Consider the following 26,186-nt stretch of genomic DNA (forward strand, 5'->3'; position numbering starts at 1 on the left):
ACTTTTGGAGCAGCAAAATTTCCGTTTTGGAGCACTTTGGAGCAGCAAAATTTTCATCTTGGAGCACTTTGGAGCAGATAATTTTGCATCTGGGAGCACTTTGGAGCAGCGAATTTTACATCCTGGAGTGCAATACAGAAGCATATTGCATTAACATTCAAGCACCTGAGTATTATTATGGGGCTCTTATGAAGGCTAGAAATATTTTGATTCATTGTAAATCTCATGGAAAAAATCATCTCAGGAGCAGAGGCGTGCGCACAGGGGGGGCAGGGGGGGGCCCCCCCCCCCCAATCACCCAAGGGGGGGGGGGGGGTGCAAAATCTGCCCCGTACATTGACCCTTGCGATAGCAATTATATGGACACTCTCGGTGGATTTTTGCCGTTGCCGTAATTTTCCGTATAAAGTCCAAAATAATAACATCACCACGCACATTCTAGCCGCGGGTAAAAGCTCGCGAGCGCTGGCGACGAACGCGGCTGAAGCGGAGATTAAACTAGCCGGCCGTCTGTCTCCGCCGCACGGACAGCGCATGAGATAACATCTTCCCGCGTGCGGGCCTGCCGTCGATTGCTGATCAAACAGAGAGGAAACGCCCCGCCCGTCTTTCGTAAGGAGCATGAAGGGACGCCAGGGGAGTGGAAGGGGGGCGGGGGACCGCATCTTTCGAAGGGCGCAGTCGCTTGCGCGCGCGCTATCTCGAGGCATCAGGAGACGGCTCGTAAACTTGCTGTGCTCTCAACGCTTTCTTCGCGTTTAGAGAACTCAGAGCAAGAAAACGCTTCGGTTCCTGGAGGGGCCATATTCCCTTAAACCAGCGTTTTGTTGAGTTACGCGAGATCGGATCCAAAAGAGTTAGCTGCTAGTCTTACTTCGTTTCACAATACAATTTTTTGGTATCGCATTCATTGCTTCGCTCTTAAGCGAAACTGAGATTTTTTAACCGTTAGCTATTGACCCCCGAAAGCGAGGGGCGGACGTGTAACATGGCGTAGCCGCTTCACTGTGGGCCCGCTACTGACAACTGCGCATTCGCGGCTGCTCCAACCAGGAGATATGATTTTACTAATGAGATGACATTTTTAAAAAAGCAAGCAAAAAATTCGAATTGCTAACACATGAGCTCGAAAGGGCAGGGCCTTTTAGGGGGTAATTACCGCAGAGTGATTACGAACTCGGCCGTGCTGGCGGAAGGAATTACGAAAAAGCTGTTCTGGATGAAGATTCATGGATAAAGTATATCTGAGGAAAAGTGTCAACGCGTTTCCGCCGTTCGCGTGCTCTTCCATAAACGCGAAGAAAGGAAAATTCGATATTGTCCCATATATCTACTGCGAGCGATCCCAGATTTCATTCCGCGACGTCCGGAAACAGAAGTGACAGACATTTTAGCGGCACTCATGTAGTTATTACTGAACATTGCTTTCCTTACGTGCCGTGCGACGCTTGAAACGAGCTATCAGCAGCGTTTCTGGAACAAACGACGTCCGCCGATGAATCGCCGTGGCACTTTCTCGCTACCGATAGGCCTAGACGCCACGAGCCTCAGCGGAGAGCGCGTTTTGCTGTCGAGCTGACTTGCAGAACAGAAGCTGCATCGGCACCGTGCATGGCATCGTGGCTTACTCGGAACGCGCGCGCGAGCGCTATTTATTCAGCGGAATAATTCTTGGTCCATGATTGCGGCTTTATTGGCAGCCCCAAGATCGAGCTGCACATGTTCTGACGTGCCGGCGGTGCGATTGCCGGTGATAGACGCCCCCAAACCCGAGACTTTGGCGCAGTTTGGCGCAAATTTCGTCGATATTAACAGGATGGCGCAGTAAATACAATTTGGCGCACTTTGGCGCAGTTGGCGCAGGAGTGGAAACACTGTGTATGTTAACTACTTCGGCTACCACAAAGGTTTAGTCATGATCATGTACGTTAGCAGTCGCGATGGAGATGTGCCAACAGGTGTCAACATGGGTGCATCCATGTCAAACGGTGCTATAGCTGCCAACAGACATTGTGTAAGTTCTCACATATCCATGCACAATAAACAATCAACTACTTCTGTGAAGACCTGTTTCACTTCCGCATTATACCAATTGCTATGACGGAGGGATCAACCATGCTTTTTTTTACTACTTCAAGTTAACGGGGTATTACTCCAAATGTCATGGTGTCGCATGCTTTCAGTGGTACTACGTCACAAAAAGGATGTCAAGACTAAGTTCTCAAGCGACAGAAACATCGTCTAAGCTGGCAAACACCCTTCGGGCAGGCCGCTGCAACAAACCACAGAGAACGAGTGCACACACTTACAGAAAGCGAGGGAGATGACAATGCCTAGAAGGAAGGCAGTTGCTATGCTCAGGTAGTAGACGTAGTCCCGCACCGTCCGTGGCCACAGGGGAAAGAGACACACCGCCACAGCACCTACCACTGTAGAGAAATTTTAACAAAATAAAGCATACAAAATGGAAAATTGTTTGAGAAATCCTCGCAAAATTCACAAACAAAGCTCATACAAAGTTATCCCTGTAGCCAAACCTCCGTACCACATTAAGGTTCACGTGAAACGCAGCAGGTACCATGTTTCACTGAAGCACTGCAATGTTACACTGAGTAGGAGATCACCATACAAGTGCACACACACTCATTGGTGAATGCAGGATGTGCAATCCACTATGCTGCCTTTTACCACCGTGCGTTATCTCGTAGTTATGCGAGAAAGCCAGAATATTTTCCATGCTTTTAGGCTCATCTGAGCTCTCGCGAAGAAATTAAGCGACATTACTCTTCTCTCCTCTTCTGTGGCTGCCACGCTTCGGCATTCTTAGTAACCAGATCTCATACAACAATACTGTACCAGGAAGCTGCGAGATGAAAAATATGTGAACACGAGGTGTCGCTGGAGCTGACGTTTCAACAAGCAGACTTTTCTTCAAGGCTGCAAGTTGCAGCTTTGAAGACAATTTGCTTGTTGAAATGTCGGCTCTGGAGACACTCCATGTTCACAAATTTTCCATCTCTGCAAGCTTCATCTTCTCCTTAACTCCTGCTGTTTTTTAGGAAGATGTGAGGTTATTTTAGATGCGAAGCAGCTTTTGCGCTGGGCTGTGTTCATGGTTCCATTGGCGACCGTCCCACCTAGCATAGCCATCTGAGTGCACGCTCGCGCCAAGGAGAAGTCTTCTTCCTCTTATTCTTCGACCGCCTTGATGATGATACGTGCAAAGCACTTTAGGGGCCCGGGCTGCTGTATGCTGTCCTAGCTTGGCGTAACGCAGACAAAACCATGTGTGCTGGCACGCGCTAGCACGTTCGGGCCTGTGTAAGGGGCTGGGTAAGACGCTGTGGCCTCTCCCCCTTACGCTCTCTCAGCAATCATGTGATGGCGTCGGGGAACAAGATTCTGCAGATGCGCGATGAACCAACGTGGCGTGCTCCAACGAGAGTTCGGGACAAGTAACAGCAACAGCAACTACAGTGAATTCATGGCGTGCTCCACTTGCAAGGATGCGTTACCATCGGGAAAGGTGACCGTGATGAACGGAACTTTAAGTCGCCCATGCGCTGCTTCGCATCCCCGCATGGTTCCCTTTAGTGGGAGATGGTGTAATTTCTTTTTTTTTACCATTGAAACAGAAACCTTCTTTGAACGAAACTCCTGATACGAGGAAGTTTTCCACCGCATATACCATTTCATTACATCGAGGCATGAGTGCATAGAGTTCATAGTTGTTGAAGAAAGCATGCGTCAATAAAATGTAGTAAGTGAACATGTCTCTAATGCCCGCAGGACATATTCCGATACCCCCCTTAACAATGCTAGCAAAACAGCAAAATAGTACTACTCACCCAGTAACGTCCCAAAGATCCATGTTCTCAGTGGCACTGGATCATATATCCACACGTATGGCTGGCATAAAAAAAAAAAATATAGCTCAATAAAACTTTTTGTTGGGCTAGTTGGTTATTCGACATAGTGTAGGATGATCAGCGCAACCTTGACTCCCGCAAACACTCACACAAACACTCACTCATCCACCCGAGGAACACACACGCTGAGTGCTGAGTGTCGTGTGTGTTTCTCGGGTGGATGAGTGAGTGTTTGTGTGAGTGTTTGCGGGAGTCAAGGTTGCGCTGATCATCCTACACTATGTAGATAAAAAAAAAAGATTGGTGGAGAAGAAAAAGATGGAAAAATTGCAGCAAAACAGCATTACAAGACACACTAGTAGCAATATGTGGCTTCCTATTATTGCTCATTGCAGTCCTCACTCACGAAAAAAATTTGCACCTTTGCACTTTATTACCAACCAAGCATATTAACCATGATTAAGGGTCTTAATCTGAATACCCCTTATATATAGGGGTATTCAGGTGGGGGAGAAATGCTCGGGAGAGACGGGGGGATTGCGGATCACGTGACCACGACGTCACGGATTAGCGAGTGGGCGTGACCCCTCCGGGCCTCCTCAGAGGAGACGGGGACCTTTTCCCTGAAAGGACAAACAATCCCCTGGCGGTGGGATTTAATAGCGAAATTTCGCGCTCTTGTTTGGCCACATTGTTCCACTTGCTCCTGCAGAGAGCGGCAGCGGGTGTACAGTCTGCAGCTGCATGGTCGTCTGCAGCTCGTCGTCAGCAGCTCGTCAAACGGGTGGTGCAAGCCACCAGAGTGGTCTAGTAACACTGATCTCCCCCTCCGTTCGCCTTGTCCGTGTGAGTGGGGGGCATTTGTGGAGACTTCTCCTCGCGAGCTGACGTCACTAGGCTCCGCCTTTATCCCCCGAGCATTTCTCCCCCGTCTGAATACCGCTTTTACTCAGTCTTCGTCATTTTCGCACTCTACCTAAACATGAGCACTATGAACTTATTCCCCTAGAAAAAGTTTAACCAGTTAAGTTTGCATTCATGTCATTGTACAAGTTTCTTTGTTTTGGATCATATGAATTCGGTATGATACAACCATGTCATGAACTCTGAAGGAATTTGTACCGCAACGATACCACTTGGTTTGTGACACCAAACATGACTAGAATCCTCGCTGCCCATCAAATGACCGAAAGATATCAACAGACACAAACAAGACACGAACCTCGTTGGCATCCACAAAATACTGGTCCAAATGCATGTCCAGCTTGAGCTTCTTCTTAATCTCTTCAACCTCCTGGAAAGAGTGCAACAAAAACAAATAAAGAAAATGTCAATAAAACTCTAACCTGCAGACCCCAGATGTCTTATCCATAAGCCCGGGGTTCCCAAACTGGGTTCTGCGGAACCCGAGGACTCAACAAAGAGAATTTCGTGGTTACATGCAAAAGGTTATGCTTAAATAACAGCAGAATCTAAAAACAGCCCTTCTGAAAAATGGACTTTTTTGGCAATCTTTGGTTCCAAAAAGCAGCTTCCTCCCCCGACACACACAATTTACTGATTTAAACAAGGAAATTTGCATTGCATTTTGGATTTAACAAAGTGATTGCACTCCACACTTCAGGAGACTGCGAGCAGTGAGAAATGCACATGGCAGTAGCGTTCAAACTGACCATCATAATGCACACCTTGAAAAGTGTGCAATTTGCAGACCTGTTGTGGCTGCTCACACTGAGAGATTTTAAGCCATACTCAAGAGAAGTTTGTAACACGCGAAATATACTAGAACCAACTAGAAAATTCCACAACATGAGAGCCACTTGTTTGCCTGGTTGAGTACTCTTGCTGCCAATGTACTATGATGATACAGTTGAAATCTGCAGTAACGAAATCGTGCAACAAAATATTTTCCTGTTCACGTCGAACGCTCCTAAGATTTAATGCATCCCGTATTTCTCAGCGATGAAATCTTTCTGAACTGCAATCCCACAAGAACGAAAATTGAGGGCATGTTTCCACACACTTATCAGCAATTGCAAGGTTACCACAGCGCAAAATGCCCACAAATTTCTTTCCTTGTGCATAGACTTACTACGACATTGCGCCTACGTGGGCACCACCATCGTTGCTTACAATATTTGCGCAGTGCCGGAAGCAGTGGCACTTGTCACACATTATCATTTCTGCCACATTGCCTGTTTAGAAAGCCTTTTTTTTTCTTTAATGCACAGCAGCATCGAAGTTCACGCTAGTGGCACGGCGTCTCGTTATTTGCTATTCTTGGGCTGCCATGCGCAAGCGGTTTTGCTGCCATACGTCAAGTTTCTCTCGCCGTTCAAAGAATGGTTCTGGGAATTATTTCAACAACATTCTGCGGCTGACTGACAAGGCCGTCGTAAGCAGCATGCTTGAAACCGATGACACCGAGGAGCAAGGCACGAGCGACAGGAAGGAGACGACGAACCCACGATATGTTGGATGCTTTCGACACGATTGGGGCGTTCCTCAGTATGCATGATGACAATGTCACAATGGACAACTTGCTGCATTGAGAAGAAAGATGTACAGTCGTCGATGGATTTTTCGGACTCTGAAAATTTGGCCTTGATGGATATTCGACCCCCTTAAGTGAACAGTCAAGGTTACCATAGCACTAATATATTTTCGCAACCAATTTTTCGGTCACGGAAATATTAGATACAGTCCCAACAGGCCTGTATATAATTATGAAAAGCGCAGTCCGTATTAAACAGTGATCACCGAGCATGGTCACAGAGACCCCTACGTATGTCCCATGACATAATGCACCCAGCACTCACAGTAAAAAAACAGTCATCAACTTCCGCAGTAGCAATACATGGAAAAATCCCTGCAACGTATTTGAAGTCGAGGTGAAAGATGCAACAGAAACTTGCACAAAATCAACATTTCCCATATTGGCAATTTGTACTGCTTATACACACACTATGTGCACACAGATTTTGGAATAAATGACTGCGCAGTAAAAGCTCGTCAATTTGGAAAGTCAGCTCATTCGGACATGTTCTTTGGTCCCTGAAGGCTTATGCATTGTTTATTGACATCAATCTCGGATTAGTCTGGTCCCGTTGGAATGCAAACCACTTGATTCGGACGATCCTCGGAGCGCACCGAGGGCGAAGTGCCGCAAATGTGCGACACGAAGGACCCGACAGGCAAGGAGTTCGCGGTTAACAGAAACGGTCACAGGCCTTCAGAAAGGCGTGGTCGTCATCCACAATCACGTTGTTTGATACCAAGACTTCAGCGGCTACAGCAAACTTCTGTTGCTTTTGTTGTTACTTGGCACATGGTCACATTGTGAAAGAAGTTGCGAATGACGAAAATTGCGGCTATTACACTGGTCTATGGAAAATAAGTACAGTCGACGTCCGATTTCCCGGACGCCCGAAATTCCGGACATGCCTGATTTCCCAGACTCATCTGTGGCACCGTCAAGTTCCCAGTAGAGTCAATGTATTAAAAAGTCCGAAATTCCGGACGCTTATAGCCTTCGCCATCCGATTTCCCCGGACTTTTTACTGTTAACCGCCGACCCAAAGTCACCACCGCCGCCGCCATTTTGGTTGTTTTCATTTCATATCCTTGAACCCACCATACTCGCATCGCAGGTGTGGCCAGCAGCACCGCCGCACCGCGCCGCGGCTGCCGTAACCTCGAAACCGCACGTGTCAATCCGTTGCCAGCCGTAGCTTAGCCAAGCCAAACCTCACTGTGTTCGTTCACGGGTTGTTTTGTCAGCTGTGCCAGCTCTGCGGTCGTGTCTGCGGTTGATCGTTTGCTGCTGCGCGCTACCTTCAGTGATCACGTTTCCCGACCTTCAGCATCCACCGAGTTCCTAGCTGTTTCGTGCTGCGCTTTTCGTCGAGCGGATTCGCCGTTTACAGCAATGGCACCGACTGCTCCTTCATCTTCGTCCGCGCCTTCGAAGCGCACAAAGCCACCTCGTAGGCTCATGATGACGAACTGCCATCCGCGGACGTTGCCTTCGACGATCTGCGCGCTGGCGGCGTGTTGATTCCAGCCGAGATAACCCTTGAGGGCTTCGCCGACGCTGACAAAGACCTCGAGCTATGTGCGGAGTTGACCGATGACGAAATCATTCAAGTTACGGAGGATTCCGATGACTCCGACACCGAGAACAAAGAGCCAGCTCCTACACAGCCAACGAGCTCGGAGTTGACGCGAGCACTGATGACACTGTCATTGGTGTACAGCGGCAACATGACATTGACTGAAATTGAGGCAGACATAATCGCGGGCAAGCGGACCGTGCAAAAGAAAATAAGCGACTTCTTTGCGCCCAAGTGCTGACCTATGAGGTAGTGCCGGCCACGTCGTATTTTTTTTTATAAACGGCTCTTTTCAGAGCCACCTAAACGATGCATTGGCTGAATTGCTATGGGAATCTTGTATTCCGGCTGTGACCCTCTCCGTCAGCGAAAAATACCTACCAAGAAGGTGCGTTTTCACGTGCATTCGTTTTTCCGGACTGCCCGATTTTCCGGACGTTTTCGCGGTCCCTTGAGCGTCCGGGAAATCGGACGTCGACTGTACTGCATCTACATATTCATCAAGAAAATGAAAGTGCCTTCATGTAAGAGACATTTGTTTATTGTTTTTGTAATACTCTTGATAATTCGGCATTCGGTTAATATGGAACATTTTTTCCGGTCCCATGAAATCCGAATGAATGAGCTTTTACAGTATAGACCGACGACTAATTTCCCAAAAAGATTTTGACCTCCCGAGATTACACAAGGTTTTGACCTCCTGAGGCACGAAATGCTGAATAAATGAGCAGTTTACCAATCTCTCAATAGTGGAATATAAACAGTGTGAGCTTGCGCTCGGCAGCAACACCATAACCACCCAACTATTGTTACAGGTCTGATATACAGTTGAACCCGTTTATAACAAACTCAAAAGTGCTGCGAAATGTCGTCGTTATATCAGTAGTTCATTGTATATGGGCTCGCCCTTGAAAATGTGCACTTCAAGTGTGCACACCCGCTGCATGTCGACAACCGCCCTGGCACCGTTTCAATGAAGTGAAGTATCGCCACGTGGAGCAGATCATCCCTGGATAGTTGTGTGCAGTGCGTTGTCTACTAGGTTCAGGCCGTCACTTTCGGGCCGCTTGCTGTATACCGTACATGCGAGTTTGTGCGTTCATCATGCCTGCTTCACTCCGGATTGTGCATGGAAGTGGCGAGTTGCCTGTTCATTCAATGCGGCGACGACTGCAGGCATAGGGCCTGCACAGCGGGGTGGGGGGGAGGGGGAGGGGGGGTCATCCCCCTACTCACCTAAAACGGGGGGAGGGTGCTGCTATGAACCTTCGCCCCTCAATGAGGAACCCTGCGCACGCCTATGTTTGGCAAGCAGCGTGCACCCTACGTCTCTGCGCGGTCCTGCACGACGAGGCACGACATGCTTGGGCTGTTGCATTGACGTCTCTCGGTGCCCACGCCGCTGAACACCAACGGGGTAATTTCGTTTCTACAAAGCGATGCACACATTAAGGTGGCCTTGCACGACACTGGCGGTGGCGAACTTGCAAACGGCAGCATGGCGCGCTTGTACCACCGTCAATCCGCGCAGTTTACGCCACACGCATAGCCGAGCAAACACCTTCAGATGACTGTGATAAATTGTCGGCGATAAGTCATAATGGCATGTTCATCGCCGGCCACCACCTCGACTTTGCTTTTTTTCTGATGCTTATTTGTGAAGGCTTTCGCCACAGTCACGCAGAAGTCGTAATCATTGATCGACCGGTCTCTGCCGTTACTGAAAAGACTGAAGACCTTTTGCGGCACACTGAGGCGTCGACGAGATGAGGGGTGCAGTGAACTTTTATGCGAAGAAAAGTCATCGCGGTTATCGCTTCTTGCATTCCAAGGCATTGTTTGGTTCATCGTAGGCGGTCGTAGCTGCAGAGAATGCCGCCAGAAAAGGCTGCCGTGCAAAAGCTGACTGCAAGGCTACATGCTGTCTCCTATGTCTTTCTTTCTTTTTTCTTCACTGCCGTTCAACCACTGAAGAAAAGCCTGGAAAGTGAGCGACCTCGTTCGCGAATTACGAAATCAGCGTGCGGTGCTCGTCGACCGAGGATATCTTGTCACGAGTATACTGGAGCGGGGCACGCGTGAGTGCGCTCCTCTCTCATGCTATTGAAGGCCTTGTTAAATTTTTTTTTTTCGCTTCGTATGGGCCATATTTTTTACCATGACCATGTCTGACGTGTTTGTTGTAAAAGTAGGAGGCTTTGAAAAATGTTCGCTATACAGTCGCCGACCGATAATTCGGACTCCACGGGGAACGTAAATAAGTCCGAATTATCGAATGTCCGAAAAAACGAATGCGTCAGAAAAAAAAACGCTTTTATTGATACTTCAGGGTCCCGGTGGCCGAAAAAAGTTGTCAATGCGTTGCTGCCTGCACTTCCGCTTACGTGCAACCAAGTCCGCCTGTATCAACGTTACTAGAACAAACTCAGTTTAAAAGCTCCGCCGGAGAGGCAGTCCGCGTGGCGGTCGTGAGAACTAGTGGCGCTGCAGTCACGTCTAGCTCCCGCGGCTGGCGCTTGCTGTGATCAGCGCCGGCGATGTACGAGCGCACGTGTGTTACAGCGACGTCTGTGCTTTGTTAGCTCTTCATTTTTGCGACTGTTCTTGACCAGGCTTAGCGTCTTGTACGAAGACATGTGCATGATGTAACGAAGCGTAACGAGGGCGAACAGATTCACAGTGCGCTATGCCGACTTGCATTGCGCCCGGCTGCAAGAGCGGCTACCACAACGACGACTCCGCTACGCGACACTTCCGCTTCACGACACTTCTTCGGACCTCCAAAAAACCCTACGTCATTCAAGCCTTGCATCGCAAAGAGAGAAAGCTTACTGCAAAAGCAAGGTCTGTGACGTTACTTTTGAGAGTGACGACATTGTAAAGCACTATCATCGTGTCGTTGCGGGACAAGAAGTTTTGATCCCACGTGGAAAGTGGGAACTCGCGCCCGCTGCCGTGCCGCACTTGTTCCCAGCACTTCCACGCCACATTTCAAAGCCAAAATGTTCGAGACCAAGGCACGAACCCCCCCCCCAAAACAAAACAAAAAAAAAAAAACGCACGGCGTCCCGCGAAAGCCCAGTGCCCAGTTTGGAGGAGTCGCCAGAAATAGAACACCAAAACGAAAGGCAGGCGATTACCTATATACGCTACCGAGACTGAGAGTTGCATCACACTGACATTAGCATAGGCGTGCGCAGGGTTCCCCATCAGGGGGGGCAAAGGTTCATCGCAGCGCCCCCCCCCCCACCCTACTAAGTCAATGTGTGGGGCAGATTTTGCGCCCCCCCCCCCCTCTTAGGTGACTAGAAGGGTCAATGTACGGGGCAGATTTTGCGCCTCCCCTCTTAGGTGATTAGGAGGGGCGTCCCCCCCCCCCCTGCCCCCCCCCCCCCCCCCCTGTGCACACGCCTATGGACATTCGATCAGTTGTCAACTGTCACTATGCCTTCAAAGCAGTGGATTTTATAGAGATTTTACGACGAGGTATCGAACAAAATGTGCGGATTATTTTACGCGCGCCGGCTCGGGAACCGACTGCTCAGCGCAAAAAAAAATTGACATGGTACACATAGAAAAGACGAGGACCAGCGCTGGTCATCGTCTTTTCTATGTGTACCGTGTCAATTTTTTCGTGCTGAGTAGTTTAATAATGGAATACCAACTAGCCCAATCCCACACTTTGCTTCGAGAACGGTGACTTACTTGTGCAAGAGATAATTGTAGTTGACGAGCAGTTTAACTGCGTAGTGAACGGCTACAGCACGAAATGCAAACGGCTGTCGCAGAGTGTAAGAAGTGCTGCGGGCATGGAACATCTGCTCGGTAAAGTTGAAAAACTGATGTTTGTGCCAAGGAGTCAATACTGACGACTCTTCTAGCGACAGAGTACGCGCGAATAACTGCTCGGTGCTCACATCACGGCCGATCTGTTCGAATTGTTTAAGGCACCGTAGTAGGATGCGACGTAGAAAGATGAAACACCGAAAATACAACTATCCGCTGAAAAAATTGCTCAGAGATGACATCTATTCGATGTAATCGCACACCAAGATTTCAGTTACAGAGTTCTCATAAAATTTTCCGATTTTGGGTCAGTATTCCTTTAACCATCGCGAAAATGTGTCTTGTAAACATTGCAAAGCATTGGTGATGTTTTTCGAGAAAGTTTTTTTTCAATAAATTGCAGACAACATGAGTACTGTTCTTCTAGAACGTTTTTGTATCTCGAGTAAGTACGCTTCTTTGTACACGATAAAGGCTTTTACAAACGTGCTGGGTTGTTCTTGGTCTAGATAAAACGGCAGCGGCTAAAATTTTGATGGTAGTTATAAACATTACGCTGAAAACCCTCATTCGCTTAGAAACTCCTATGCTTGGAAGTTAAGCGCAATGTAGACAGCTTAAATATAGACCGAACATCGATTCTTAGCCAATCAATGACGAACGCACGCGGGCCAATGCATACATACGACCTTATGCATATCCACCTAAGTAGTCCGCAAATGAGATGCGCGAGCGTCGAATGAAAGAATGATGATTGTTTGAGTTTGCCACTAGTACAATAAGAAAGTTGCCGCGCAGTTGCGCGGTGGACCGCCGCTTTACGCCGTGGCAGCAGACGACGCGCCGATAGTGGCGCAAGACGGGACTGCAGCGCCGCTAGTTCTCGCGACCGCCGTTCGGACCACCCTTCTCTGCTGGCGGAGATACGGAGCTTTGAAACTGAGTTTGTTCTAGTAACATTGGCCTGTATCTCCGCCAGTGTGATGTGATCGCTGTACGATGACGAGCTGGTTTCGTTCGTGAAGGAAACGCGTCTGTGCGGCGCACTTAGCGGTCGCACGAAGAGGCAGCCCAAATGGCGGCGCGGCGCGTTTGGGTTCTCGCCTATTAAATGCGTGCGCTATGCATGCAACTGCACCAGGCCACATGCACTATTGAGCAGTTGACTGAAGATGCTTATCGTAAGGTTTGTCAGCGATTGAGCCGTACTGGTGCGTTTGCCACCTGCCGCCATCACGCCTCCGTGCATTTCCACTGCTTATCTGTAAAGACATCGCCGCAAGGCGCCGTGATAGCGGCCCCTTTGAATTTTCGGTCCGCTTCGCCCCATAACACTTCGGCATCGTGACAAAGCTGACTTTCGGACTCTGCTACTGTCGCAAACGGGTCGACTCGCGAAAGCGCTGGTTCGAACCTACGAGATGATAGACGCGGCAGAGGTGGGGGCTTCAATTATTGCCTTTTGGACCTGCAATTTGGGCAGAAAGTGCGAAAAACCGGACGGCGAAGAGTTTTAACGTCCGAAATTTCAGACGTTCTTGACCATTGACGTCTATGGGGCTGGTGACGGTGCCGCGAAAGCGTCCAAATTTTCGAGCATGTGGAGAAAATCGGGCGTCTGAAAAATCGACAGTTGACTGTATCTGCCGTGTTTTGTTGTCGTCGGCGCGGCCTTCAGCGCTGGCTGTGAGGGCATCGTTGGAGTCATTTCACTCGGATCTTTTGAGACAGCAGAGCGTAAAATAAAGCAAGTCTCAAGATAAAAATGAACGTGCGTGCAAAACGCTTTACCGCAGACGCATTCGACAGAATGGCGGCGATAGCAGCGCAGCGCGGAGATACAGGAACCGGAATGTAGGATGTTCGCGATGTCGATACGATTTCCCACAGTTGACCAGTGCCTCCAAGGTCGGCATTTCCAATCACAAATCTCTGAGGCATAAAGTAGCGATCAAAATAAAGCCTCATAGATCACCAGTTACCTTTCGTTTTGATCTCTGAGGCCATACTTTGTATGGTACGGGTGCCGGAGCAGATAATGGCTGGTGATTCGGTATGCGCAACAGTCCCGGACAGGGTCCGGATTATCGAATGTAGATTTCGCAGCTGTCCGAAATATCGGTCGTCTTTAAACATTACTTCTATGGGATCATCGGCGGTGCCACGTGACTGTCCGAATTACCGAGCATGTCCGAATTATCAGTGTCCAATTTATCGATCGGCGACTGTATGTGGATGCAGCTTCAATGGGTAGCATAGGAAAATCATAAGCGCACCGAAATATGATCATTGTAAGTGGATTCAACTGTACTTATCGGAAGGGAAACAGCCTTTTATATGGGCATCACAAGCCCAGCCACAATTTTTTACTAGCCTGGTCTTTTTCTTACTCGCTTTCTATTTGGCTTCTCTGTGAACTTGCAGTGGAGGCTTTGCTCACTGTACATTAAATGCAGAAACAAGGTGATGTTCCACGGTTAGTGATATTTCACGACTAACATGGCAGCGTGAGCAACTGCAGATCAGCCCTGGATGCTCGAAAAAGTGCCTATTATGTAGGCATATGCGTGTGTTACCTCTCACTCTCTCTTTTAACACACAGCTCCTGCTAAACGAAGGGTATATGACCTTCGCATTAAAATTTCGAACATTTTTACACCACACAGGCATTCCACAATTCGCAGACACAATCGCCACGGAGCAATCTAAGCGTCCTTCTCGTTTGTTTGAAATGTGTTAACCTAGTGAAGGGCCCTTTAAATGTGATAATTAGAGCTGTGCGAATAGCAAAATTTCAGGTGCGAAGCGAATTCGAATGTTGAAGTGTGAGTGCGAATCGAATCTAACATTTTTCGAATATTTCTCGAATACTTCGAAGTGAAATTGCAGAAAAAGAAAGTTGGAGAGGATTGCTAAGCATATTCTTATGAGATAGCAACATGAAAGTGTTTCTTTTTGCTAGGTTGATGAAGCACTGGCGGGGTGGTATTTCATAGTTGTCTTATCAAGAATGAGGCAATGTAGAGGCCGAATTGTATTTATGTATATGGTTTGGTCGAACCAAAGTGTTGCCGACAACACTTTACACGTGATAGGCAAAGATTCCAGCCTCTCCTCCTCTTTCAACTTCTGTGGAAGCCCAACTGATGTGGTGGACAAGGGTGTGCTCCCTTCAAGTCTGGAGTTCCAAATCTGCCTCGTAGACGTCGATATTTAAGAACATCTGAAATTTCGGATGCTAAAAAGCTTCGGCGTCCGATTTTTCGAACTTCCTGCCCAAATTTCAGGTCCAAAGCAGCATTAATAAAGCCCCCAACTCTGCCACATCTTTCATCTCCATGTTGGAACCAGCATTTTATTTTTAGTTAATACATTTGCGCCCGCAGCGGAGCTTGAAAGGCAGCTTTGCCGCAAAACGGGGGTGTGACGAGGTGAAGCATATTGAAAATCTAGGGACCACTTTCAATGGGACGTTGACTGTGTCTTGGCTATGTTCGACCGTAACGGAGCTTGACAGGCAGCTTTGCCGCAATACGGGGGTGTGATGAGGTGAAGCATATTAAAAATCTGAAGGGGTCACCATCAATCGGACGTTGACTGTATTTGTCTTTGGGAAGTTCGAATAGTTCGAATAGTAAAATTCCAGTGCGAATCGAATCGAATAGCAAACACTATTCGAAAAACATTCGAAATTTCGAATATTCGCACACCCCTAGTGATAATACAATGAATAAGTTGCAAGTGCAGGCCATAAAGGACATTAGAATCTAGTAAACATGGTAGATCATAGTAAAGGCTGTTTCACATGCTGCGAGTGCAGAGAAAAAAAATCGTCCCGTTCGCTCTATTAACTCCCTTTGCAACCACTGCTAATGGCGGTTTCGTTTCACGTCGCTGCGAGAGGACTGTGATTTTTGCTCTGCAACTGCCACGGTGCGCAAGGTTGCGTGTTACCGTTCTTTTTGGCAGGCAATGCATATTTTTTCAAAGGTATTGTAAAAATGTGCGCATTGAGATAGTGTTAAGTTTCCATGAACGATAGCAAAGAGCACATGTGTTTTGTCATTTAAAAACACTTTCCAACCGACATTCATTCCGAATTGCACGACAGCAGCCATAACCGAAACAAACAAGCCAGTGCAATTTTGACGGGTCCCGACCAAAACATTGCTCCACTCCTGCAAACGCAGTGAAAGATTTCCAACATGTTGGTCGCTCGCCGCTGGCCGTTGTGGCGAGAGCGATCGGCCGTTTTTTCACTGCAATCGAATCTGCAGCTTGAAAATCGCCGTGTTTTGCATCACGTGAAACGTCCCAAATGCTCCTTCACACATTGTCCTTTGTTACTCTCTTTACAGCCACATACCTTCTTCTCCTCGGTGCCTTCCTTGGAGCCATCCACTTCATCTTTTTTCTTCTTCTCCTTGGTGGCTTTGGGTGTGCCACCTCCCGTGTCATCGTCGTCCTTTTTCTTCTTGGGTTTCGTCACGATAATCTTCTTGGCCCGGTGGAAAAACTTGTGCTGCAGCAGCCTGCACGGTGAAGAAGGGCAAACTAATGTACAGTGAGAACACTCGCACTAGCAGAATGCACGGTTGCCTCTGCTGGCCTCTGTTCATGACCTTTATATCCTGCCTATCTACACTACAAACACGCTAATTATAGATGCACATGTTTTTTGAAAATGTATACAGAACACACGAGCACTACTTGTAGTATTTACATTAAACAGACATGACCAGGAGCAGATCCAAAATTTTTTTGAAGGGGTGTTTGACGTCGAGAAAGCAATAGATTACAATGATGGCTGCATAGATTTTTAAGATCAATAAAAATAAGAATGATAATAAACTCGTTTGCATTACAGTGAACACTCTAATGAGACAGCTCTTTCTAAAACAAGAATCGCGTGCAAGTGCGACAAAACAAGGACTTGGAAAGAAACACACCCGCGGACAAAGTGCTAAAGAAACAGGATGTCACGTGGTCGTGACATTGACGAAGACAGCAGTCAGCGTTTTCAAGATGAAACTGTTTATTTGGCCGAACTTGTGGCCGGGAAACGGAAAGTTAATTTACAGCAATACACACGGTATGCACTGATAGCGGCGAACAGAGCGTCGACCGTCGATCAACTGACAAGCGGTCAAGCGCGTGGGCTTTTATACAGGCGCTATCGAACTTTCCAGCGATATCGCTGGTGGCGGCGTTATCTCTCGACAAAGCTGGAACATTCGCGTGCAGCACACAATCTTAACAGAACGTTCTAAACCAATCGCAAAGCTTCTTACACATCACGGCGCAGCCTGCGCAGCGCGTTGCCCACAGTCTTTGTGGGTGAAGCTTCAACTCATGAAAAATAAGACGTGACGCAATATGTTTCTTCCTATCACTTCCTTGTTCAGTCGCTCTGACACATTATATCATGGATTTTAACTAAGTAGCCTGCCAGCATCTTTCAGCCAGGAAGCATCAGCATCGAAACCCGCCGCTTTACTTCTGTGTTAGCAATCAGCAATCAGATTTCTTCAGGCATTCGGAGGAAGCATTAATGCAGCTCAAATCTGTTTTGGCTGGATAGAGCAGCGGCAATTTACAGTAGACTCTCGTTAAACAGAATCTGAAGGGAACCAAAAAGTATGGATCACCGTTTAACGGGAGTTCCGTTAGTACTGAGAGATGAGCAGGGGTGCAAAATTTGCACCCCTGCGAAACCAATCATGTTAGAGGCACTTGTTCCACTTAAGCAGCGATTCCGTTTAAGAGATTTCCATTTACTGAGATTCCACTGTATAGTCTTTTAACGTTAGAGTATGCAGGTTGACTCTGAATAAGGACTAGTACTTAATACACAGTCAATGACTTAAAACAAATATAAATTGCATGAGGAACAACTAGTGATCCCTAGTACACATTCCCTTGATGTAAACACAACTTACTTGCCATGTAAGTACTATGAATAGAACCTTGCATAAGACCTTAGCCTCTTAATGTGGTCACCAGTTTAGTGAGGGTGCAGGTGCCAGTTCACGAGACAACCACTGACACACAGATAAGCACGGCAATAATGTCCAGTTCAACAAACCTTTTCTTGACTTTTAAAAGTATAACAGTAACAACTGTAAAGGAAGGTTTTCATGTGCTCTATGCTAGCACCATGCACCAGAATGTTACGGGGGGAAGGGTCATGACAACCCCTGAATCAGTCTATGGTCTCAAGTCATTGTGACGAAACTGGTCAAAATAAACTAGCTGATATATAAAACGCTTAATTTCATTCAAGATTCTTATAAAAACGCCTAAATTTTAACAAAGCAAGGTCTCTGCTATACGAACATTGTATTTTTTTATTGTTTCATGGAGAAGTCTTAGCAATCACTTTGCACCAATAAGGCAACTGAATGAAACGCTGACTGCAGCTTGACTGACCATGCAGCCGGAAACTCCGATGATCTTTTAGCTGGCCTGGCAAGACTCCAAACTAGTAGGCAAAAGACACATTATACTAGTATTTCAACCTCTGTTCCACATTCTGCTAATGGCACTGACTACTATGGCGTAACCTTGCGGATGAAGATGATTCCTTCACCATCTCGGTGATGATAGTAAAGACGTTTAATAGCCTTTCAGAACTCCAGCTCCTGGCTACTGAACAAACCTCGTCATCAAAGAAACGGCAGAAAAAAAAAAACCCGCATTTCCCCGAAGGGGAGTATGAGGAAGTGCGAAGCACGGGGTGATGCTATGAGGGGGCGCGCGCGACTAAACTGCAGAGCCAAGCGAAGGCGACGGTAGCGAGAGAGCACGCGCCAGCCGACACACGGAGGTCTGGCCGTTTTTAAGTGCAAAGCACTTTTACTGATGATGATGATCTGTCTTCCGAACTCGTTCCAAAGAACCCGCAACGCGTTCAACTTGTTGGCGGCCTTGCGCACGCCCGAGATGGGGCTCAGGTTGTTGTCGAACCACAGTCGATGGCACACCGCGCAGCTATATCCGAAGCTGCGGTCCAGGAAGTCTCGCTTGAAGCGCGCGTCCGGCCGATCGAATTCGAGGGCCCGCGCTCGCTCACGCATCGCGCGTCCCCGCGCCAGATCGGCTTCGGGGTGCTCGGCTCGCTTCGCACGCTTTCGTTCGGCGTCTCGCCGCCGGCCTTCATCACCACAGGCAATGCGCGGGGCGCGCGCAGCCACGGAGCGGAGGGCGGAGCGCGCGCAGTCACGTGGGGCGTGACGTCGCTGCGCCGTTGCTACAGACGCTCCTCTCCGCTCCTCGCGCCGTTGCTATGGGACGGCGGATTCAGGGTCGCTTATAAAGTGCATTCGCACTTAATACGATCTTGTGCAGACCCTCAGCAATGTGCTGAGTGTTCTTACGTTGGCTTCCCATAACACTGGTTGCTTACACCACACCCACCCCACTTCCATGAGGCTCATGTCAGTTGCAAGGGCGGCCAACTGTCGCACAAAGCAACAAATATATATCGTGAAGTGTGGTATTCTCTCGTGTATAACATGCACAAAATGTACAGGAAATTCGGAGCTAAAGTCAAGGTACAGTCAAATCCCGTTACAATGAAACCGAAGGTGCGCGGAAAAATTTTCATTTAAGCGAACATTTTATTGTAGTGAAATCGAAATAAATATAGCTGACCTGGGCTAGTGGAACAAAGAAACTTTTCTTTCCAAAATTCAAAAAGTGTCGGTTGCTTCTTTTTTTTCCCAGCAGCGTCATTGCTCTGACCACTGGACGCACTGGCCAAACGTGAAAAGCATGAAAAAGCATTGGCATTGAAAAAGGCATCGTTCCACAATTGCACCCCAGGCTGCAGCGTGAACAACTGAGCTTTGACTTCAGATTATCCGTGACTAAGAAGCAACTCAAGCCAGTGGCAAAAGCAGGGCAGTCTCATTGCCATCGCTATCAAGCAATAGTGGTCCCCATGCTCAGTCAACAGCAGCGGTTTCTAGTGGTGCCAACACGCGATTTAAACTTTGTCGACGTATTTTTATGTTCTAAAATGCATCAAAATGTTTGAGATTGAGTTTAGTGTACTGCAAATCAAATTTCTGGGCCTGGAATTGCATCATAAAATTTCATTGAAGCGGAACAGCAGAAGAAAAGGTGCTCGTTGTGGCGAGCATATTTATGCATTGACTCTATGGATTGCTGATGGGGAACCGAGAATTCTTCGTTGTACCGGGGTTCGACTGTACGAGTTATACAGTAGAACCTCGTTGATACGTTTCCGAAAAAAATGCAGAAAATAAACGTACGATCCGAATCCAGTAAAAATTGAGGCTGACAAGCCCATATTGAGGTGCAAGGGCAAAAAACATTTATTTCTCAAGGACTCTTCGATTTTCGAACTCCTGGCATCTCGCTGGCCGCCATAGGTGAGCCAGCTAGTTCCAGTCCTGACCGAAAATAAAGTCGCGGTCACGTGTATTGAAATCCCGAGACAACCCGAATATTGTGAAATCGAACCCTGGGACAACCAGCGTAAACGTAAAGAAACGCTACCGCCGTGTCAGCAGACGAAACTTTGCGCCGCGTGAGCGTCGGTTGGGCTAGGTTTGCCGAAAGGCAGAAGTGATATTCTCGAGCATACGCATTTGCGATACGATCACGTACATTCACAAGATCAAGCGTGGCTCGCCCCATCCGTGAAGAAAACTGCCGCCCCTCTAAAGGCTTAACAAGCTCAACTCTTCGCAGTGCACGTAACAATCGCGGTACAACACGATATGCGAAATCTCGCGAAAGTGATAAGCGTCCCTGAAAGCGACAGCTGCTCGCGGCTATCGCATACTACGTCGCACACTTGCGCTGATCAGTTTGCGTTCTGTCTTAACTTGAGACATGCGCTGGTATATTCGCCGCCACTCGTAATCGCACCATCTCGCACGGTGGAACGGGCTTTAAAAGATAACGCCCGGCGTAATGGTAACCGAAGGTGAAGTCCCCAAGCGCCCGCACTGCGATCTGTTGAGTCCTCACAAGGATGGCGGCGAGCGCACATCGTCTCGTTTTGGCGTCTGATAACCAGAAACCTCCCAGATATCTTCCAGAACAAATCTTTTCTGGCAGCTTCTGACGACCCGCTGGTAGGCACAATTGCCCAGCCAGAGAAATACGAACGTCGACTGGAATTGTGCCGGGTGGAGCAACCCAAAAGCGAATGCGCTCCAGGAGAAAAGTGTGAAGGAAATTACCGGCCATATTGACTAGGCACAATGGCGACGTTGCTATGGTTACGGGTCGCGGCATGTTGTGCAGCGGTGGCGATGCGGCGGCGGCATGTGCGTTTCCGCGGCAAGCCGTTTGAAGATTTTGACGGCCAGTGTCGCCGCCTGCCTTCGGGTCGGTGTGTGGTTGACAAAGAGCGGCGATCGAGCAATTCGTACAAGACGCGGAGGGGACAATTGAGCGAAGCAGAGAAAGCGCGGAGGGGGAAAAGGCACTGCAGAGAAGCTGCCATCGCCACGCGGCAGCTGTCTGCCACTTCGCGCTTCACAAGTACACGAGAGGGCCCTTTTTGCACACCCGAATGAGAGTTTCTGAGTACAAAACGTATCATACGACCACGGTTTTTCGCGGTGCTGAACGTTGCTGCCAAATAATCGTATTTTCTGGGAACGTATTAACCGGAACGTATTACACAAAGCTGTATTCGGCTATTTTTAATTTTCGCAATTTCGACCGTAGGAGCCGGGAAATCGTACGAAGCGGGAACGTATCAACGAGGTTCTACTGTACATGAAATTCGGTACACAAGTTGGCTCCACAGCACTACTTTGTGGTAATGCAAGGAAGGTGGCTTTGAGGAGAAGCAAGGTACTCACTAAACATCTGTAAGGCATTATGTACACTTTGCTGATGCTGTGGCTGATGACAAATTATGGCTGAACCCTTGATAATGGGTGGGAAGCTTTAAACCACCCACTCATTACACAATTCGCATTGTGCGACGCCTGGTTGCTATTTAACTCTTCTACAACGTTATATTACATCTGCTAACATGATTCCTTGCCCAAAACAACACTTGTACAGGGTCTTTTTGCAAAGGAGTTTCAAGCACAAGCGTAGCTTTATGGTAGAATACTCGACAGCCATGCAGAGGGCCTGGGTTCAAATCCCGCTCGATCCTGGATATTTTTTTCTCATTGCGTACGATAGTGATTACAGATACCAGCGGTGATGGCGGCAAACAACTATGCCACCAAAATAAACTGGCTGCTGTTGAGATCTCATAAAACAGCTTTCGCTGTAAAATGTGGAAAAAATGGCTCACGTGTTCATGAACTCCACGACGGACTCTCTCGTCGTGAACAGCTGTTCATATTTGGGCTTCCCTGTGGCCCAGGGAGACTCCAGGAGGCTGTCCACAGCTTTGGCAGCTACATCAAGAATTTGAAGATAACATGGATCACCATACGGCTTCCAGTATTTGCTCCTTTCTTACTCTTTTGATATCTGATGCACCTTCTAATGCAAGAAAAACTTGTTGACACTATGGAACACCCAAAATGACATTGTGAGCCCTGACTTGAAAATCCTAGTTTATCAACAAAGTACTATAAAAGTTACGGGAGGCATCACTGTGAAGAACTCCCGATATGACTGAGACTACCTCAGGTTTTTTACTTACACCACCTTTTAAGCCTAAGTCCGTGAGCATGTTCTTGCATTTTATTTAAGGCTAAGTATGGCCAGGAATCAATACCATGACCTCCTGCTCAGTAGTTGTGCACCACAGCCCGTAGCGAGCACAGAGACACCACAATGGTTAAGGCCGAACCACATGCAATGTTTTTGCCGGCGTTCATCTAGCGTTTCGTTCCCTGGCGCAACTCGGCATCGACACTACCTGTGACGACGGACAAAACGCCACCTCAGGATGTCCCAGACATCGGCAGACGGCAGCGTCGGCATCAATGCCGGAAGCAGTCTGATGGACGGAGAACCAGTATGTGGCTGGCAGCAAGTTCCGCTTATGTAATGGCGTTGTTGCTGGTGCCGAAATGGCTGCCTCCCACCTTGGATCCATTAAGTCGTCGCAGTGCACTGTGTGAGCCACAAGTTCTCAAGTCATGCTTGGATTTGACTTGGCTTTGTCCCTACGAGCTTCAACGGCAAAGCGCTCATGATATTTTTTAACTGTTACCGAGAGCCATACTCAAGTTCACTGGTAGGCTTAGCAGGAATGGCTGTATTGGCCTCATACATGGCCTCAAAGATGTGCGACAATGAGTGCTACTGCAAATTCGGAGGCGATTTATTACAAGGCTGTGGTTCTTCTTAAGCTCAATAGCTGGCGCTATAAGTAAAAGAAAAATGGACGTTTTGGCGGCACTGTGCCTCGTTTTTCGTACTACAATACTGCTAATGAGACATATAAAAGCCATAATCGGGAATATTTCTTGATAGTACATTGACAGAAATTGCACACTGCTTTGTGATGTTCCAGGCTCATTCCTTTTGGTCACATCATGCAATGCCGGGCTGGCGTTGGCCTCAGCGCTTCATGTGGTTGGCCGCCCTCTGTGGCAGTGTCCATGCGATGACGCCGAGAGACGCGACACTAGAAAATGCTGACAAAAACGCATTTGGTTCGGCCTTTAATGCTACCACAAGAATGACTACCACTTGTGCACATCGCCATAAAGCTTACATGGCTGACATGTCCTAATATGACCCTTCATATGGAATATAATATCAAAAAGAGCACTAAGTGTATCTAACAGCTCTAACACAAGAAGGAGCTATGCTGCAAGTATCACGTATAAGTAATGCACAAGGCAAGGCCATCGGGAAACCATCGGTGTCTATTGATGTCTGGTGAGATACGATAGTATCAAAGCTAGCTTCAAGTTCCCTTCTCAGACTAAAACATTAAAACTGCAGCTGCTTAGGAGGATTAATAGTGTGCTTATAGGGAGCATGCACACAATACTCATGCCAGCAAATGAAAGGTAGAACAATGCCTTTGCTCCGTGCTACAGAAATGACTGACCACAGCACTAAAGGTGCCTCCACTTTGCTCCCCAGCTTTTGCAGCCAAATACCCTTGGAGACTCTTGTAGGCAAGCCATGCATGGGGCGTCAGTGGGATAGCCCATCTATATGGAGACTCTCTTTGCTATTTGTAGGCAAGCCATGCATGTGGTGCCAGTGGGGTAGCCCATCCATGGTGCCACCGAAACGACAGTGCCTGGAGTGTTTACACGAATGCCATCGTAATAATGTGCCACATGCTACCGTAACCACTGAATTGCTACAGTGGGCATCCACAGGCTCACCATTGAAGTACTCGACTTTGTGACTCAGCAGGGTGGTCTTCTTGACGGGCAGTTTGTCCCTGAGGTAGCGAGCCACATCGTACTCCAGCTTAGTCGGCTTCTCGCCCACTGCCAGGTCAGCCTGCAACCATGGCGCACAACAGTGTCTTTCTGTGCACAAAAATACTTGTACACATCTATAACCTCAGCAATAGACATACTGTAGATTCGCTTACACTAAAGAAAAAAAAAAGACAGAAGAAAGTGGACAAGTAAGTGTGCAAGCATGTATCATAGTGCCTGGTACAATGTTGCATGTTCAAGTGCGCTATTTATTTCACACATTCACAGGCCAAAATTGACTCAAGCAGGAGCACAGGGTCATACCCCCAAAAATTTATATGGCAGGAAACTAACATTTATTTGTGTCTTGTGTTTAGAGGCTGGCTGTGCAGCTTCAGCTTAGAGGCATCACTCCAGCAAAGACCAGTGTTTTGTCAAAAAAGAAAGTGCTCATACTATCCCAAATCAACTACCGCAAGCTAAGATAACCTTTTCCATAATTAGGTTTCCATTTTGCCACGCTAAAATAAGAGGGGGGAAGGGGAGAGGTTGCTCGCTTGAAGTAAGCCCAAAGTGCCTTTTTAGCCATATGTAGCGCTCAAGCTTTCTCAGTGGTTTAACTGCAATGAAGTTGAGACTTTATTAGGCTCACAAGCACCTAACGTGCAAGGACTCGGCTTAGAAAATCTTTCGTTAGCCCCTCCTAGCAGGGTGTTATTCCAATGCTTAACTCGTGTGATTACAGGCCTGCTTAACTGAAACCTTGAAAACCACAACTGAAGCCAAAGAATGCCGAACTTTGAATTTTAAAGAAATACCAAGAACTGTTTCAATACTCAAAATCTTCATCATACAATTAAGCAGTTCACCAATTTTATTACCTGGGGATGCGGTGGGCAGGCATTCAGTCTTTCTTTTTTTACATCAGACACAATACTACAGTTGCAGCTATAATTATATGCACCATGGACAGATGAAAATACTAATCAAGTGTATTCAACAAACATTTACAAGTTGAAATTCTGGCTGTCATATTTTATATAATGATCTTATGGAGCAGGTTGTGGGCGAAGTCCGAATTCTAATGGCCCTGAAGAAAAAATCTGGCTTTTGGAAATCGTTTGGCGATTAATTTTGTATAGCAAAGTCGGGCATGACCTAAGGTGGACATAAATAGATATCAAAAACTGAGAAACTGTTGATGCACTTAGAAAATCGTAAAGAAGCTCTAAATACATGCATTTTCTAATGTCAAGCAAAACAGTTTTCCAGGTGTGTAGAGACTGCGGATTTTTAATAATATCGCGTAAATGTCATCAACACGGGCTGTCGGCTTCTTGCAAAACGTGTGAAGCAGCGAGACCAGCAAAGTGTGCTGATGCGCACAAAGCACTCTCCAGTGCAAGCCCTGTCTGCGACGCTGTTCACTTCAGGTGCGTAGACAGGCTGCCATTGTTTTCTGCGACACCTCATCATTCAATGACAATACCTCGTATATGCTGATATATTCCGTTTATTATTGTTCTTTGTCATCTTAATTCGATAGAATATATGTGGGTGTGGTAAATCGAAAAAAAAGATTACAAACGCATTGTGGATGACGCATCTTAGAAGCGCAAGCGTTGTGCTTCACGCAGTTTTCTATTTTGTAACAGCACTGAGCAGACAATGATGTTTGAAATAGACTGTGCCTTGCACGCAAGCATGCCATTGCCAGTTCTTGCCATTAAAGGCCCCTGGAATGCCATGTAAATGGCATTTGTATGACGTCATTAAAAATGAGAGATAGTGTACGTATATTTGAGATTACCAAAAAAAAGCAGGCCTTATGATTTGAGACAATGGCCCGAGATCTCTCAACAATTCATTATTAAAACTGATGACTGTGTGTTAAAGAGACTGCGATGAAGAAAACTGTTACAATTGAGACAGGCTACAGAGATAATTTTAAACAGCTACACCACACGTTAAAGGGGTCATGAGGAACCCCTTGGGCTGATTGAAAAAACACATCCTGCGGAAAGCTGACACGGCTATGAACTGCTCTGCCAAATATTACAGTCGTGCGCGCCGCG

The 26,186-nt window shown here is 47.4% G+C and overlaps 2 protein-coding genes across 2 annotated transcripts in view; both read right to left on the reverse strand.

Moving 5' to 3' along the window:
* The window catches only part of LOC119390358 (translocation protein SEC62), a gene marked incomplete at its 5' end in the record, with an annotated part of 434,026 nt that overhangs the window by 8,199 nt on the left and 399,641 nt on the right, over positions 1–26,186 (reverse strand).
* LOC119390355 (translocation protein SEC62) overlaps positions 1–26,186 on the reverse strand; it is a 35,117-nt gene that overhangs the window by 6,762 nt on the left and 2,169 nt on the right. Inside the window, exons 2-7 of the mRNA XM_037657961.2 lie at positions 24,070–24,190; positions 22,062–22,167; positions 16,134–16,299; positions 5,092–5,163; positions 3,849–3,909; positions 2,310–2,429 (exon numbers count right to left, since the gene is read on the reverse strand). Of these exons, the coding sequence (XP_037513889.1) occupies positions 2,310–2,429; positions 3,849–3,909; positions 5,092–5,163; positions 16,134–16,299; positions 22,062–22,167; positions 24,070–24,190 (646 nt within the window). The remainder of the gene's footprint in view (positions 1–2,309; positions 2,430–3,848; positions 3,910–5,091; positions 5,164–16,133; positions 16,300–22,061; positions 22,168–24,069; positions 24,191–26,186) is intronic.

The sequence above is a fragment of the Rhipicephalus sanguineus genome, chromosome 4, assembly GCF_013339695.2.
Source record: "Rhipicephalus sanguineus isolate Rsan-2018 chromosome 4, BIME_Rsan_1.4, whole genome shotgun sequence".
NCBI classification, from domain to species: Eukaryota; Metazoa; Arthropoda; class Arachnida; order Ixodida; family Ixodidae; genus Rhipicephalus; species Rhipicephalus sanguineus.